General features: G+C 41.2%; 1 protein-coding gene across 2 annotated transcripts; it reads left to right on the top strand.

Annotated features, from left to right (window-relative positions):
* The first annotated feature begins 3,168 nt into the window (after nucleotides 1–3,168).
* On the top strand, nucleotides 3,169–12,686 carry LOC139557590 (interferon-induced GTP-binding protein Mx2). Of its 2 annotated transcripts, none has more exons than XM_071372595.1 (12): nucleotides 3,169–3,448; nucleotides 5,943–6,080; nucleotides 6,255–6,409; nucleotides 6,550–6,688; nucleotides 6,814–7,012; nucleotides 9,890–9,968; nucleotides 10,224–10,346; nucleotides 10,431–10,569; nucleotides 10,893–11,051; nucleotides 11,716–11,792; nucleotides 11,941–12,234; nucleotides 12,332–12,686. In XM_071372595.1, the coding sequence occupies exons 1-12, from the start codon at nucleotides 3,259–3,261 to the stop codon at nucleotides 12,554–12,556; spliced, it is 1,917 nt and encodes a 638-aa protein (XP_071228696.1). In that variant the 5' UTR covers nucleotides 3,169–3,258; the 3' UTR covers nucleotides 12,557–12,686. The 2 variants fall into 2 exon arrangements, with proteins under 2 accessions (XP_071228696.1, XP_071228704.1); XM_071372603.1 differs by having other exon boundaries at nucleotides 3,311–3,448; nucleotides 6,260–6,409.
* The last annotated feature ends 3,383 nt before the right edge of the window (nucleotides 12,687–16,069 follow it).

Raw genomic sequence — 16,069 nt, 5'->3', positions numbered from 1 at the left:
GAAGTTGACTTTGTTTAGGGCACATAGCCTTTGAACTTCACGGTTTGTTTTTGTAGTGTTTATTGTTTTGTTCGGCGTCATTTTGATTAAAATAAAGAAAATGTACGCTGACCACGCTGCACCTTGGTCCTCTTCTTACAACAGCCGTGACAGGTAGCATGCAATTGGCATGCTGACTGCAAGAATGTCCACCAGAGCTGTTGCCAGAGAATTGAATGTTCGTTTCTCTACCATAAGCTGCCTCCAACATTGTTTTAGAGAATTTGGAGGTACGTCCAACCGGCATCACAATCGCAGACCAAGTGTAACCATGCCAGCCCAGGACCTCCACATCCAACTTCTTCGTCTGCGGGATTGTCTGAGACCAGCCACCCAGACAGCTGATGAAACTGAGGAATATTTCTGTCTGTAATAAAGCCCTTTTGTGGGGAAAACCTTATCCTGAATGGCATGGCCAGGCTATCACATCTGTAAAGAAATACAATTTCTAGGTCAAATAACATGTATTTATGAACTTGGGGGGGACTATATAATTACAAAATGAACACAACCAAACAATAAATTATTTTTGTGGCGGTTGTCATGACAGTCCTGTGAGGATCAGAATGGGTCAGATCAGATTGGGAGGGGTGACAGTAACCAGCTCTCTCTCTCTCTCCCACAGAGGAGAGAGGGGGAGCTGCTGGATGGTTTTGACACCTCCACACCCAGTCGTAAATTTGAGCAGGAGAGAACTCTCTCTCTACCCTTTAGTATCAACCAAAGCAATGCCTTTGTCTAGAGAGACTTTTGCCCACCCAAAACTCTAACGTCCAAAAAGTGAATAATGGAACAATATGTGACTGACCGGCTCAAATCAGTCTTATGTAGCAAAATCTGAAATTGTTTTTTTTACATTGGATAAAATGGTATACGATACACTACATTTTTTAGGAACAATGGGAAAGTAATTCTGCTTTGAAAGTTGATAAACTTGTAAATTCACTTTTGAGAAAAGGGCCTTTGAATGTTTTGTACCTACTGGAGAGCTCTCCTTTGTCTGCACCCACTCAGCATTGTTCACACCCTCTTAAGCCAGCCCCACCCATCTCTTTAAGGATTCACATGTGAGGTCATGTGCTAAACAGTGAGTAGTGTAGTAAAGTTTAAGACTAAAAGTGGTAGTAGCCTACAACAAGGAAAAATTCCCGGTAAACAGAAAGTGTCCAGATATTTTATAAATATTAGATGACGCTTACCCAGACACACTTGTCTAACTTGATGGGTCATGTGAAAGAAATGCAACACATCCAGTGGTGGAAAAAGTACTAAATTGTCATACTTGAGTAAAACTATAAATAATCTCAAATTCCTTATACTAAACCAGACGCAGCAATTTTTTTTTTTTTTTTTAAATGTTTTTATGGACGGATAGCCAGGGGCACATTCCAACACTCAGACATAATTTACAAACGAAGCATTTGTGTTTAGTGAGTCTGCCAGATCAGATGCAGTAGGGATGACCAGGAATTTTCTCCTGATAATTGTGTGAATTGGACAAGGGGAGGGCATAGGATATGGTAAATGAAGGAGGTATTTTTGTTAAGATATGAATGTGATTTTAGGAGTCATAAGAGATCACTTCTAATCATATCCTTTACACATTAAGTAGCCATGCCCCGAGTGAGGTCGGAACGCCCCTTTTGACCAAGAGTGCATAAAGGCATCAACCTTAAGACCAGGAAACGTGAGGCAGAGAGCTGCACGTTTGGATTGGTTGACGCTTTGAACCTCAACAGGAGGTGAAGAAATTAACTCACCTTCCTTTGGACCAGAGAGATCTGTACATCGTGGTCCGAATCCTGAATAACAACACAAGCAGGAAGAGGCGAGAAGCTCACCTCAGACAATCACTGGTACAGCTGATTAGCTGTCATAAGTCAGATATCGAGAAAATCGAGTCTAAGTGAGACTATCCTACTACGCTCATCACCAATGGGAACCAGTAACATGGCTGGTTATCTTCCAGAGTGACCAACAGAAGAAGACGGGAAAGGGGAGACCCCTTTCGGACAATCAGAGCCATATAGCTAGAAGGCCAACAACTTTCCGAGAAGGCTTGGTTCCGACCGAGATAAACGACGAATGAAGGCATTTCACAAGTAAATACATTCATGATCTCTTATTCCAAACGGGCGGTGGTTTGTGTGCAAAGTATATGGTGAATGGGAGAATAGTTATAGAATGTGTCCCTTTTTCTCTGTCTCTCTCTTTTTCTCTCCTCTCCATCTCTGTGTAATAAGCCATCATATTTTGTCAGTCCACTAGCGATCTTTGTCTCATGTAAAGGGTGTATGTTTATTCTGTGTTATTATTTAGTTAGCTAGTAAATAAATAATTCAACCAATTTGTGTGTATTTGTGTAGAATTATGATTTGATAAGAGGTAATGATTAATAAGATGACTTTATAGATGAAATGAGTAAAGACCTTATAGAGTTTAATTCGGGAGATGGTAACTCTCTATACCAACTTCTTCCGTGGTGCCCCAAATCCTAATGAATTTTTACATTATTAATTTAATTGGGTAGTAATTAAATGTAGTTAGTGGATTAAATAAATAAAAGTAATCAGATTAATGAAAGTAAAGTCACAACACCGTCCTAGACTCCCGCATCTGTCCGGTGCATACTTTAGCATCAGTTCGAAGTCCCTCTACACCTGCACCCCCAGAGGCGTCAGGTCTCTTCACTGCCCGGAGGAGGAATTCAGCCATGTTGGTTCCGACCTGTCTATTAGAGAATATGCTTATAAAATGTTGAACCAATAACAATAAGACACATGGTAAACTCACGCGTGCACACACACAAACAAAATGTGACCTTTCCTATTGCTCAGAAATGCTATACTCATAAATCTATCGCTGTGTGCATGATGTTAATCTGCATATTGTTGAGTACCTGCCACTTTGTCCGTGGTTTACAGTTTAAGACATACTTAATATTTCACATCAACAATTACAGGCTGCAAGTCAATTAATTACTTTCTGGCCTCAGGATGGTTTAGCTATTGAAATTTGAAAATTTGAAAAATGTATGTAAAATCGCGTGAGATGAAACACTCAGGTTACTTCGGTGTTGAAGAAATGAAAGTGAAACTCTATTATGGTTAAGAATCGTTTCCCAGGGATTACTCTTTCTACAGAACCTGTCAAGCCAGTAATCAGTTGCAGTGTAGTCAGTTGCAGTTGCAGTGTATTAACCGTTTTTTATCGCAAATCATGAATTATACACTGAACCAACATTATGAGGAGAAGGTGCGTCCAAGTATTGACCTCATCGACTCTCTACGCTCTCTTGGTGTGGAGAAAGACCTTGCGCTGCCAGCTATCGCCGTTATAGGGGACCAGAGTTCAGGGAAGAGCTCTGTGCTGGAGGCGCTATCTGGGGTGGCTTTGCCAAGGGGGAGCGGTGAGTGATAATTCATGAACATTGCATAATTTATCGTGTAGTTTATAGTGTTAACAGTGCCTGTAGTTGTTGTTTTTCTACGTAGTGTACATGTTGATAGTGTAAATTATGTGTTTATTGTGGCTTCATCATGTCAAATTCCTGGTAGGTACATGTTTATTTTTTTGTACCTTTATTTAACTAGGCAAGTCAGTTAAGAACAAATTCTTAATTTCAATGATGGTCAAGGCACAGTGGGTTAACTACCTTGTTCAGGGGCAGAAGACAGATTTTTTTTACCTTAAGAACAAATTCTTAATTTCAATGATGGTCAAGGCACAGTGGGTTAACTACCTTGTTCAGGGGCAGAAGACAGATTTTTTTTACCTTGTCAGCTCGGGGATTTGATCTAGCAACCTCCAACACTCTAACCACTAGGCTACCCTACCGCCCCATGTGAATGCACTTGGCGAATAAACGTTACTTAGATTCTGATGAAACAGGTGAGATGAGGGCAGTGGGAAAGTAGGCCCCTAAATGGCAGGTAATCCAATAAATAATATGAGTACTCGGCCAGTATGTTGCAATCAACTTTACTGAACAAAAATATAAACGCAACAATTTAATGGATTTTACTGAGTTACAGTTCAAATGAGGAAATCAGTCAATTGAAATAAATTAATTCGGTCCAAATCTATGGATTTCACATGACTAGGAATAAAGATATGCATCTGTTGGTCACAGATACAGGATCTCATCACTGTATTTTTGTGCATTAAATCTGCCATCTATAACATGCAATTGTGTTTGCTAGTTTCTATGTTTAGTTTCTGATGTTATAGTTGATATGTACAGTGCCTTTGGAAAGTATTCAGACCCCTAGACTTTTTCCACATTTTGTTAGATTACAGCCATATTATAAAATTGATTAAATTGTTTTTTTCCCTCATCAATCTACACACATTACCCCATAATGACAAAGCAAAAACAGGTTTTTATAAATGTTTGCTCATTTATTAACAATAAAAACTGAAGTATCACATTTACATAAGTATCCAGACCCTTTACTCAGTACTTGGTTGAAGCACCTTTGGCAGTGATTACAGCCTCGAGTCTTCTTGGGTATAATGCTACATGTTTGCTTGGCACACCTGTATTTGGGGAGTTTCTCCTATTCTTCTCGGCAGATCCTCTCAAGCTCTGTCAAGTTGGATGGGGAGCGTCGCTGCACAGCTATTTTCAGGTCTCTCCAAAAATGTTCGATCAGGTTCAAGTCTGGGCTCTGGCTGGGCCACTCAACATCATTCAGGGATTTGTCCCGAAGCCACATTGTCTTGGCTGTGTGCTTAGGGTCATTGTCCTGTTGGAAGGTGAACCTTCTCCCCAGTCTGAGGTCCTGAGTGCTCTGGAGCAGGTTTTCATCAAGGATCTCTCTGTATTTTGTCCCATTCATCTTTGCCTTGATCCTGACTAGTCTCCCAGTCCCTACCGCTGAAAAACATCCTCACAGCATGATGCTGCCACCACCATGCTTCACCTTGGGGATGGTGCCAGGTTTCCTCCAGACGTGACGCTTTGCATTCAGGCCAAAGAGTTCAATCTTGGTTTCGTCAGGCCAGATAATCTTTTTTATCTTGGTCTGAGAGTCTGTAGGTGCCTTTTGGCAAACTCCAAGAGTGCTGTCATGTGCCTTACTGAGGAGTGGCTTCCTTCTGGCCACTCTACCATAAAGGCCTGATCGGGGGCCCTTCTCCCCCGATTGCTCAGTTTGGCCGGGCGGCCAGCTCTAGGAAGAGTCTTGGTGGTTCCAAACTTCTTCCATTTAAGAATGATGGAAGCCGCTGTGTTCTTGGGGACCTTCAATGGTCAGAAATTTTTTGTAACCTTCCCCATTTCTGTGCCTACAACACAATACAGTCTTGAAGCTCTACGGACAATTCCTTCAACCTGATGGTTTGGTTTTTGCTCTGACATGCACTGTCAACTGTGGGACCTTATATAGACAGGTGTGTGCCTTTCCAAATCATGTCCAATCAATCAAATTTACGACAGGTGGACTCCAATCACATTGTAGAAACATCTCAAGGATGATCAATGGAAACAGGATGAACCTGAGCTCACTTTCGAGCCTCATAGCAAAGGGTCTGAATACTTATGTAAATACGGTATTTCTGTTTTTTTATTTTTAATGCATTTGCAAACATTTCTAAAAACCTGTTTTCGCTTTGTCATTTGGGTTATTGTGTGTAGATTTCTGAGGACATTTTTATTTATTTAATTCATTTTAGTATAAGGCTGTAACTTATCAACATGTGGAAAAATTCAAGGGGTCTGAATACTTTCCGAAGGCACTGTAAGTTGATATTCTTATCTCTTTTTTCTTCTCTCTCTTACTCCTCTTCTTCCAATGAACTCTCTGACAGGTTGATGTATATGGGCTGTTTTTCTCTGGGTTTCTTGCAGTTTCTTTAATCTCTTTTACACTCTCTAACTCCTCCCCTGTCAACCCTGACAGGTATTGTAACACGATGCCCTCTCGAGCTGAAGATGAAGAGGAAGAAAGAAGGAGAGGAATGGCACGGAAAAATCAGCTACCATGACCGCGAGGAGGAGATTGAGGATCCCTCTGATGTGGAGAAGAAAATTCGGAAAGGTGGGTGTGGTCACTGTCATTGACCCACTTTCATTACCTCAAGTGTCTAAACTGAGTCACTATTCTTCACTAACATATTATTTTCATGTATACCTAAAACCATTAAAAATATCATTAACTGTTGGTACAGTTAACTATTTCTAAGGCACCTGTATTCTTGTTCCCCCCCTCCAGCGCAGGATGAAATGGCAGGTGTGGGGGTGGGTATCAGTGATGACCTCATCAGCTTGGAGATTGGCTCTCCTGATGTCCCAGACCTCACACTCATCGACTTGCCAGGCATCGCCCGGGTAGCTGTCAAGGGTCAACCTGAGAACATTGGGGAACAGGTACACCCTTCCACCCCACCCCCAATGTTAGTGGGGAACCACTGTTCATTTGTCACCCCAATTTTAGAGCAGAAGCCAAAATGACACGTATCCCCCCCACCACACGTTATGTACAGTATAATAATCTTTGGCATTTCCAGATTAAGAGACTGATACGGAAGTTCATCACAAAGCAAGAAACAATCAACTTAGTGGTTGTGCCATGCAACGTTGACATTGCAACCACAGAGGCTTTGAAGATGGCACAGGAGGTGGACCCTCAAGGTGGAAGGACATTAGGTATTCCACCCTTTATTATTTACTCAACTATTATGAAGCAAGCTCTTGTGTAATGGTGATTATAAACCATGTGGACTTGTGTTGACTTTAATGAGTGAGACTTGTGTGTGTTTCCCATTGAACAGGCATCCTGACCAAGCCTGACCTGGTAGACAAAGGCACAGAAGGGACTGTGGTGGACATAGTTCATAATCAGGTTATCCACCTAACTAAGGGCTACATGATAGTCAAGTGCAGGGGCCAGAAGGAGATCATGGAGCAAGTTTCACTGACCGAGGCCACAGAGAGGGAAAAAGCTTTCTTCAAAGAGCACGCTCATCTCAGGTTGGTCCTCTGGGTTGAAGTGTGCTTTAAGTCTGGTACACAGAGGGCTGACAATTAGTCAAGAACATTCTGCGGCCAATTATTGCTCTTTACCCCACAAGATAACAAGATTTACAAAAGATTCCATCCAACGAGCCAGACCATCTTAAGCATGAAACACACTGAGAATCTGAGACCCTATAGACTGCCGATAGGGACTTATCACAGTATGAGGCCGTTCCTTCTCTTGCTAGAATCAAATACGTACCAGCTGTGTACCGACCTGGTACCGATGAAACTGCAGTTTCTACTTGTAGAATTGCAATGCTCAGCAGTGGCCGACAACTTTACTTTGAGCCAAACAGAGAGCATGGACCTCCACGTGGGGGAGGCGACTGGACCCTTACGAAGAATGATTGCAGTCAGTGCAGTTTAACTGCAGTATGCTGCAAATACTGCGTTCAAAATAACCCAGTTTTTTTTACTGCAGTAATTTTGAAGTGTAGCTGCAGTTACAGTGCAGTACACTGCAGTTATTCTGTAACGACTGCGTCCAAAATACTAAAGTCGACTGCAGTTACTGCACTTTTACTGCAGTTTCAAAACTGCTATAATTTTTGTGGGGGGAGTGACAATAAAAAATAAAAAATAGGGCACTTTTTCCGGTCTCATCCACCCTTTTCATGAGAATTGTTCTTCAAGCACAAAACAAAGGAGTTTTGTGCTTGAATATGTTTTTTTTTTTAGGTTTGATCATGCGCACTAGCTTTTTAGTTAGCTTCCTAACTGAGCAAGGCAGTCACACACACCTCATATGAAATGAAGGGAGTGGTAATAAGTGCAGCACAATGCGCACAACACTAAATGCTTTACCAAGCTAGCTATCTGGCCACTATAGCCAGTAACATTATAGTTAAATCACAATGGATATGTTTCCATGAAGCAGCTGCCTGTAGCTGGATGCCGAGTATCAATGCAGTGTCATTACTTTACCTAGCTAGCACAACAGGTAGCTAGCGAATCATGCTAACTATTTAGCTATCGTTAGCCAGGTAGCTAAAAATGTATCTATGGGCAGTATGCAAATATGGAGAGTGAATTAAAATATTGCTAGCTTGTTATCTAGCTGGTGCCATCTGGCTAGTATCAACAAGGGCTTTCTACAACAATAGCAACATTAGCGCAGCTAGCTATTGACTAGACCAGTGGTTCCCAAACTGTGTATAGTCCTGTACCCCTTCAAACATTCAACCTCCAGCTGCGTACCCCCTCTAGCACCAGAGTCAGCGCACTCTCAAATGTTGTTTTTTGCCATCATTGTAAGCCTGCCAGACACACACTATATGATACATTTATTAAACATAAGAATGAGTGAGTTTTTGTCACAACCCGGCTTGTGGGAAGTGACAAAGAGCTCTTATAGGACCAGGGCACATTTGCTCTTTATTTAACCATCTTACATATAAAACCTTATTTGTTCATCGAAAATCGTGAATAACTCACAACAGGTTAATGAGAAGGGTGTGCCTGAAAGGATGCACATAACTCTGCAATGTTGGGTTGTATTGGAGAGAGTCTCAGTCTTAAATCATTTTCCACACACAGTCTGTGCCTCTATTTAGATTTCATGCTAGTGAGGGCCGAGAATCTCACATAGGTATGTGGTTGCAAAGGGCATCAGTGTCTTAACAGCGTGATTTGCCAAGGCAGGATACTCTGAGCGCAGCCCAATCCAGAAATCTGGCAGTGGCTTCTGATTAAATTACATTTTCACAAAACCGCATGTTGAAATTTCGATGAGGCTCTCTTGTTCACGTATCGGTAAGTAGACTGGAGACAGGGCATGAAAGGGATAATGAATCCAGTTGTTTGTGTCATCCGTTTTGGGAAAGTACCTGCGTAATTGCGCACCCAACTCACTCAGGTGTTTCTCTATATCACATTTTACATTGTCCGTAAGCTTGAGTTCATTTGCACACAAAAGATCATACAATGATGGAAAGACCTGTGTGTTGTCCTTGTTAATGCAGACAGAGAAGAGCTCCAACTTCTTAATCATAGCCTCAATTTTGTCCCGCACATTGAATATAGTTGTGGAGAGTCCCTGTAATCCTAGATTCAGATCATTCAGGCAAGAAAAATCACCCAGATAGGCCAGTCGTGTGAGAAACTCGTCATCATGCAAGCGGTCAGTAAAAAAAACTTTAAGCTCGTCTCTCAATAAAAAAAAACATGCCAATACTTTGTCTTTGATAACCAGCGCACTTATGTATGTTGTAAAAGCGTTACATGGCCGCTGCTCATATCATTGCATTGTGCAGAATAGACACGAGAGTTCAGGGCCTTGCTTTAACAAAGTTAAACTAGATGTTTTACTAGATGGTTGAATTTAATTTTTGGCAGTGAAACGAGGCTACTCAGGCGAGAAAAAAACTTGTTGGAAAAAATAAATGGACTGTTTAAAAATGTGAAGAATATATATATATATTTTTTTTATCAATCATTTTTATTTGGCGTACCCCCAACGGCATTGCGCGTACCCCAGTTTGGGAATACCTGGACTAGACCATAAAGCAACACACACAGACATGCATTGCCAAGCAACACTACTGCCTCCTTCTGGTTTGAGTTATTTGAACAATTCTGACTGGCTAATGACTTCAAGGTCATTGCTGTGTGAGCACAAAAGAGATTGACTTCGACATTCTGTTCAGAGTTGCTAAGTATTGTCGGACGGAAAACGTCTGACAATCCTACCGGTGTGTCTGAGTTGTTAGGCTGTCTCCCCTATCATTTTCAGATCTGTGTTATTGTTGTTGTCTTATTGTCTGACAAATGCATCAACATTCTCTGAAAGGTTTGCATTGTGTTTTCACATTTTCTCTTTCCTTTATGTAGCACACTTTATGATGAGGGGCATGCCACCATCCCTAAACTGGCGGAGAAATTAACTATTGAACTAGTGAAACATATCGAGGTGAATTCCTCTTCCATTACATTTGCTGCACATTATACTATACCTTTGTTTTTTAATTAATGGTCTCTTGTTGTTTTCGAGTACCCAGTTGGATTGTGGATGAATGAAAAAAACTGATACACAAACATGTTTTGTGTAAGATTTTTAATTACATTATGATGTCCCTGTACCTCTCTGGCTTTATGTGAATATACAGTGATTATTTGCACGGTGTATTGTTATATGCCTTGTTTGAATGTCTTTCTTTGTGTTTAGAAATCCATGCCTCGTCTAAAAGAGCAGATTGAGGAAAAGCTGGAGGAGACACGCACCGCTCTGGAGAAATGTGGTACCGGACCCCCTGAAGACCCAAAAGAACGGCTGTATTTTCTGATCGATGTAAGTCCCTGAAGCTCAAAGCAATCAAAGTCCCTCATTCTTAGGATACACTGACACGTGATACTTCCTCTTTCCGTGTGGCAGAAAGTGGCTTTGTTCACCCAGGATGTCATTAACCTGAGCACTGGGGAGGAGCTGAAAAGTGGAGACATCAATGTCTTCTCCACACTCAGAACAGAGTTCGGGAAATGGAAGGCACACCTGGATCGCTCTGGAAAGAACTGTGAGTACACAATTCTCATACACCAATCAAACATTGGCCATAAATACTGGGTCAGGAAGTTTGGTAACCGAGATTTGCCATTTATGTCAATATGTTTTCTTTTCCTGCATCATCCATCATCAAAATGTCAAATGTAGTGCCCAGATATTTCAAGACAAACAAAATATCATATCAAGGTTGTAGATTGTTAACATACTGCACTAAGATGTATAAAAATAATGTAGCCTCATAGCATCTTTCTTGTGAATCTAAAATGACATTGAATGCTTACACTCACACGTTTAGGTTAAGCAACAGGATAATGTGGATGCCTCATATTGCAGTTAATAAGAAGATTGAAAAAGAAGTGGCTGATTATGAGAAGCGGTACCGTGGAAGGGAGCTCCCAGGGTTCATCAACTACAAGACCTTTGAGGTGATTGTGAAGGATCAGATCAAACAACTGGAGGAACCAGCAGTCAAGAAGCTGAAAGAGATATCAGGTATAGTATTGAGTACATAGATCTTTAAAAGATATATATATATATATATATATATTTACTTATCCTGAAACCCAGTCATTGGGTTTGATTCAACTATGAAGACACCAAAATGATTTAAATTTTCCCATCCAAGAATGTAGTCTATCTTTAAGTTTGGTAGTAGTTTTGAGTCCTACCGATGTCAGATCTTAGTTTGACCAGTATTGTCGCAGCAAAATGTTCCTGCAGCAACAGGATTTTAACGTTTAGTCCATAATGTTGCTTGATTGGTGGTTAGGCTATTAGCCGGCCAAAATTAGGCTACATGCAAAATGCCTATTTGTTTATTTGGATCTCCATTAGCTTTTGCAGAAGCAGCAGCTACTCTTCCTGGGGTCCACAAGAAACACATAATATGACAAGTAACAAAATAGTCATACACTGATAAACAAGGACAGTCACAGGAATGTTAAATACAACAATATACAAACAATACAAATAAACAATTATGTGTGCAATACCGTTAATATAACCTTGTGTTATTGTGTGTTTTCAGTGAATTTATGTAAATCATGAAGCTCATCTGCATTTCCTGCTGTGCAGGAAAATTCTTAGCAACAAAAGAGTGATCAAATTAAGATCCTACATCTGTATGTATCACAGTGGTGTTTCTTCCCTTTTCTAGATGCTGCTAGGAATGCGTTCATACTGCTGGCTCAGAACAGCTTCACAGGTTTCCCTATCCTCCTGAAAACAGCAAAGGTAACTGTTTTCATAACTGTTTCTATATACTTTTCCATATTCATGTCACGATTTAAACCTAAACTAAAATTGCCACAGCTGGCCATCAAGTTAAACCTAAACAAGATGCGGAGATAACACATTGAATAACTCGTTTTTTGGCCTTCAGACTAAGATCGAAACCATCAAGCAGGAGAAGGAGTCTACGGCTGAGTCCACGTTGAGGACTCAGTTCAAGATGGAGCTGATAGTGTACACACAGGACAGCACCTACAGCTATAGTCTGAGGAAGAGGAAGAGGGAGGAGGAAGAGTTGGAGGAGGGAGAGTTAGTTAAAAATCCTCCCCTTTCTTTTGGGAGTCAGAAAGGGTTCTCTGTTGTCTCTGTAAGGAGTACTGTCAACAGCACTGACACCCATGCTACCCTACGGGAGATGATGCTGCACCTCAAGTCCTATTATCATGTAAGTCAGGCGTATTTACAGTAGGCTACTGTTAAAGGAAGTTTATTGTCTCATGCCCAAGAGCTGATACACTCCTCCTCGTTTTTTTCTTTGACAGATTGCCAGTCAGCGTCTGGCTGATCAGATTCCCATGGTAATCCGCTACATGGTGCTGCAGGAGTCTGCTTCCCAGCTGCAGAGGGAGATGCTTCAGACTCTGCAGGAGAAGGACAACATCGAGCAGCTGCTGAAGGAGGACTTCGACATCGGCAGCAAGAGGGCTGCACTGCAGAACAAGCTCAAACGTCTGATGAAGGCACGCAGCTACCTAGTGGAGTTCTAGTATGGACAGCTGCTTGTTAACATTTAGGATGGTCTTGTCTAATTTCAGATAGCATGGTTAATGGAAGTAGGCATTGGGGTTTGGGGTAGATTCTGTTATCTAACTTATAATAAAGTTATTATGCAATCAAGTTCTTTGTTATCGTTTTTTGTTGATAATATTAAACTCAAAGGCAGCTAGCCTACCTGGTGGAGTGGAAAGCTCCCTGATTGCACTTCCTTCTCTGTTCCCAAATGCTATCTTGTTATTACAGTTTTTTTTGATTGCTTAAGCACGTTTTTCAAAACAGGGCCCGTGTTTTCAAAACACTACACACAATTACCACAACCACACACCCAATTAGCAAAACACTACAGATCCTTTGCAAAATTAAACACTCTTGTAAAAACTATACACTTATTTTTAAAAACCACACTTTGTTACCATATGAAACACACACGTTTCACATTACTATACTCTGTTTGCACGAGTTACACTCTGCTTTGATAAACCTAAAACACTTTTAGCACTTCTACTTCCCTATGATTAGAGTAGGCTACTATCAACAAAGTACAAATATAATGTCAATTCACCAAACACTACACAAGACCAATGTTGCAGACTGAAGAAACTCATTTATTTCTCAACACGCCCAAAATGTTGACATGGAGATTCATAATACTGTAACCAAACATCACTTTACATATTGTAAGTTCAAAAAAATAACTAGACATTGTCTCTTCGCCTAGCTGGATCTGGCCAGAGAATTTCATCAACATCGCAGGCAATGTTGTCATTAGCAAGACACCTTGGAAAGAAACGTCTTGAATGACGAATCCATCCTTGCATTGCTGCTACCTCCATCTGGTCACAGGCCTCCTCCATGGCTTGGAAGAGGGGTACCTCAGCCTGGAGACGGAGATCATATACATTCCACCTCCATGCCGAGAAAAACTCTTCTATGGGGTTGAGTAATGGAGAGTATGGTGGAAGATATAGGACGGTGAAATGTGGATGTTGCTGAAACCAGTTCTGAACCAGAGCAGAGCGGTGGAAAGACACATTGTCCCAGACAACAATGTATTGCATATTTGATTTGATTTGCTGCTGTTATGTTGTGCAATTGGTCCAAGAATGTAAGTATGAGTGCTGTGTTGTAAGGGCCCATATGGGCATGGCGGTGGAGGACCCCATTCTGTGTAATGGCTGCACAGAGTGTTATATTACCCCGAAGTTGCCCTGGGACATTGACTATAGCCCTGTGGCCAATGATGTTTCTTCCCCTCCTTCGTGTTCTCATCAGGTTGAACCCAGCCTCATCTGAATGAACTCATGCTGGATCTCCTCTCCATCCATTCGTAAAACTCTCTGAAAAACAGTGTCAGGCAAAATTGTGTAGTTCAGTGTAGATCTAGTATACATATTACAGTACAGTAAAAGATTATGAGACAGTATGCAAGATCACTGCTAAAGTGAATACATACCTCTGCATAATCATGCCGCAGTCGTTTCACCCTTTCGGAATTGCGCTCGAAAGGCACTCGATAAATTTGCTTCATTTGAATATGTTTTTTTTTTAGGATGCGTGCCAGTGTTGATGTTGAGACCTGATGGATATCGTTGAAAATGGCGTGGTTATTGACAATGTTAGCTTGGAGCTGCTTGAGTGTTATAGCATTGTTGGCCAAAACCATGTTTACTATCTCCCTCTCTTGCTGTTCTGTGAACATAGGAGGCCTTCCCCCTTGTCGTCCCTGACCCTCAATCCTATGTAGAAAAAAAAACTGTATACAATAGTACAGTAATTTCACAGGAAAAGGTAACAGAAGTGCTGATAGTGCATAGAATACAGTACTGTAAGCAGTTACTGAAACCGTGCAGATGTTTTTGATATGATGATATTTTTACAATACCTATTTTCCAGTCTAAATGTTCTCATCACACTTGCCACTGTATATCGGCTTAGATTTGGCTGTACTCGCAGTCCAGCCTCCCTCAGCGTCAGGCCGTGGTTGACAACGTGGTCAACCAGTGTTGCGCGGATCTCATTTGTCAGATTCGGTCCTCTTTGAGCACCTTCTTGTCTTCCTCTTTCTCTTCCTCTTCCTCCCCTTCCTCCTCCTCCTCGTCCTCCTCGTTCTCCTCCTCGTCCTCCTCGTCCTCCTCGTTCTCCTCGTCCTCCTCGTCCTCCTCGTTCTCCTCGTCGTCCTCCTCCTCGTCCTCCTCCTCGTCTTACTCTTTCTCTGACTCTTTCCATTGTGCTTGAAGACCGATGAACTCACCTGCTGCTTTTTATAGTGCTTATACACCTGATTGGTGTGTCTACAATTAAGCAAACGAGTGTTTGCACACCTGATGACTGTGTTGAACCAATTGGTTGGACGGTGTGGTAATTTGACAGTCAGTGCTTTGGTATTGCAAGGACGTGACTTCATGATAGATTTTTGTGTGTAATGTTAGAAACACCTTCCTAATATTAAGTTGCACCCCCTTTTCCCTTCAGAACAGCCTAAATTCGTTAGGACGCTACAAGGTGTGAAAAGCATTCCACAGGGATACTACTAAGTCCAAAAAGGGGGTGCAAAGGTTGTAGGAAGCTAGCCACACGGTCCCGTGTGGCTCAGTTGGTAGAGCATGGCGCTTGCAACGCCAGGGTTGTGGGTTCATTCCCCACGGGGGGACCAGGATGAATATGTATGAACTTTCCAATTTGTAAGTCGCTCTGGATAAGAGCGTCTGCTAAATGACTTAAATGTAAATGTAAATGTTAAGTGTGTTTAGTGTTTTGCAAATCACTGTGTGTAGAGTTTTGCAACAAGTGTGAGGTTGACAATGTGCTTATAGTTGTGCAAATATGGGCTGATGTTTTGCTTCTTGAGTGTAAGGTTTTGCTAATAGTGTACTACTTATAATTTTAGTGTGTAAGCAATCCAAAAATACTGTAATAGGCAATGTATAATTTATTTCTGATATTTTCACTTGTGGGTTATAGTTTATATTTCTGGAAAAATATATTTCATTGTTATTTAACGTGCTTCCTCTTTATTATGTTTGGATGGGCCTGTGGGGACCACAGAACATCAACTTACCCACTGGGCAAAAACGGCTTGAATCAACATTGTTTCCACATCATTTCAGCCCTTGTGAAAAAATCCTATAGGATTAGTGATTTTTTCAATCGTGATTTTTTCAATCTCGTCACCTCTATCAGATTCCTTTTGGAATCCTATTAGAATACTTTTCTACAATTGGAAATAAAAAGTAATCATATTGGATTCTATAGGATTCTCACAGTCCTATAGGATTTTGGAATCCTATTGGAATTATATTGGACAGTTTTTTTCCTGATGGGAATCAAAAGTAATCCTATCAGACCCTATACGATTCTTGCAGTCCTATAGAATTTTGTATCACCTCTACCAGAATCCTATTGGAATCCTATGCTGGACTACTTTTTTTCCTATTGTTTTTTTTTAACAATACAAAACATCGACAAACAAACACAGACGCAGACAAACATTCACATCACCCCAC

Source organism: Salvelinus alpinus, chromosome 2 (genome assembly GCF_045679555.1).
Source record: "Salvelinus alpinus chromosome 2, SLU_Salpinus.1, whole genome shotgun sequence".
NCBI lineage: Eukaryota > Metazoa > Chordata > Actinopteri > Salmoniformes > Salmonidae > Salvelinus > Salvelinus alpinus.
This window is presented reverse-complemented; position numbering and strand designations above follow the sequence as displayed.

Bases quoted from the DNA above. Each gene is read 5' to 3' on its own strand.
- LOC139557590 (XM_071372595.1), top strand. From the start codon at position 3,259: ATGAATTATACACTGAACCAACATTATGAGGAGAAGGTGCGTCCAAGT. The intron at 3,449-5,942 runs GTGAGTGATAAT...CAACCCTGACAG, and splicing joins GGCTTTGCCAAGGGGGAGCG to GTATTGTAACACGATGCCCT. The intron at 7,013-9,889 runs GTTGGTCCTCTG...TCCTTTATGTAG, and splicing joins AAAGAGCACGCTCATCTCAG to CACACTTTATGATGAGGGGC.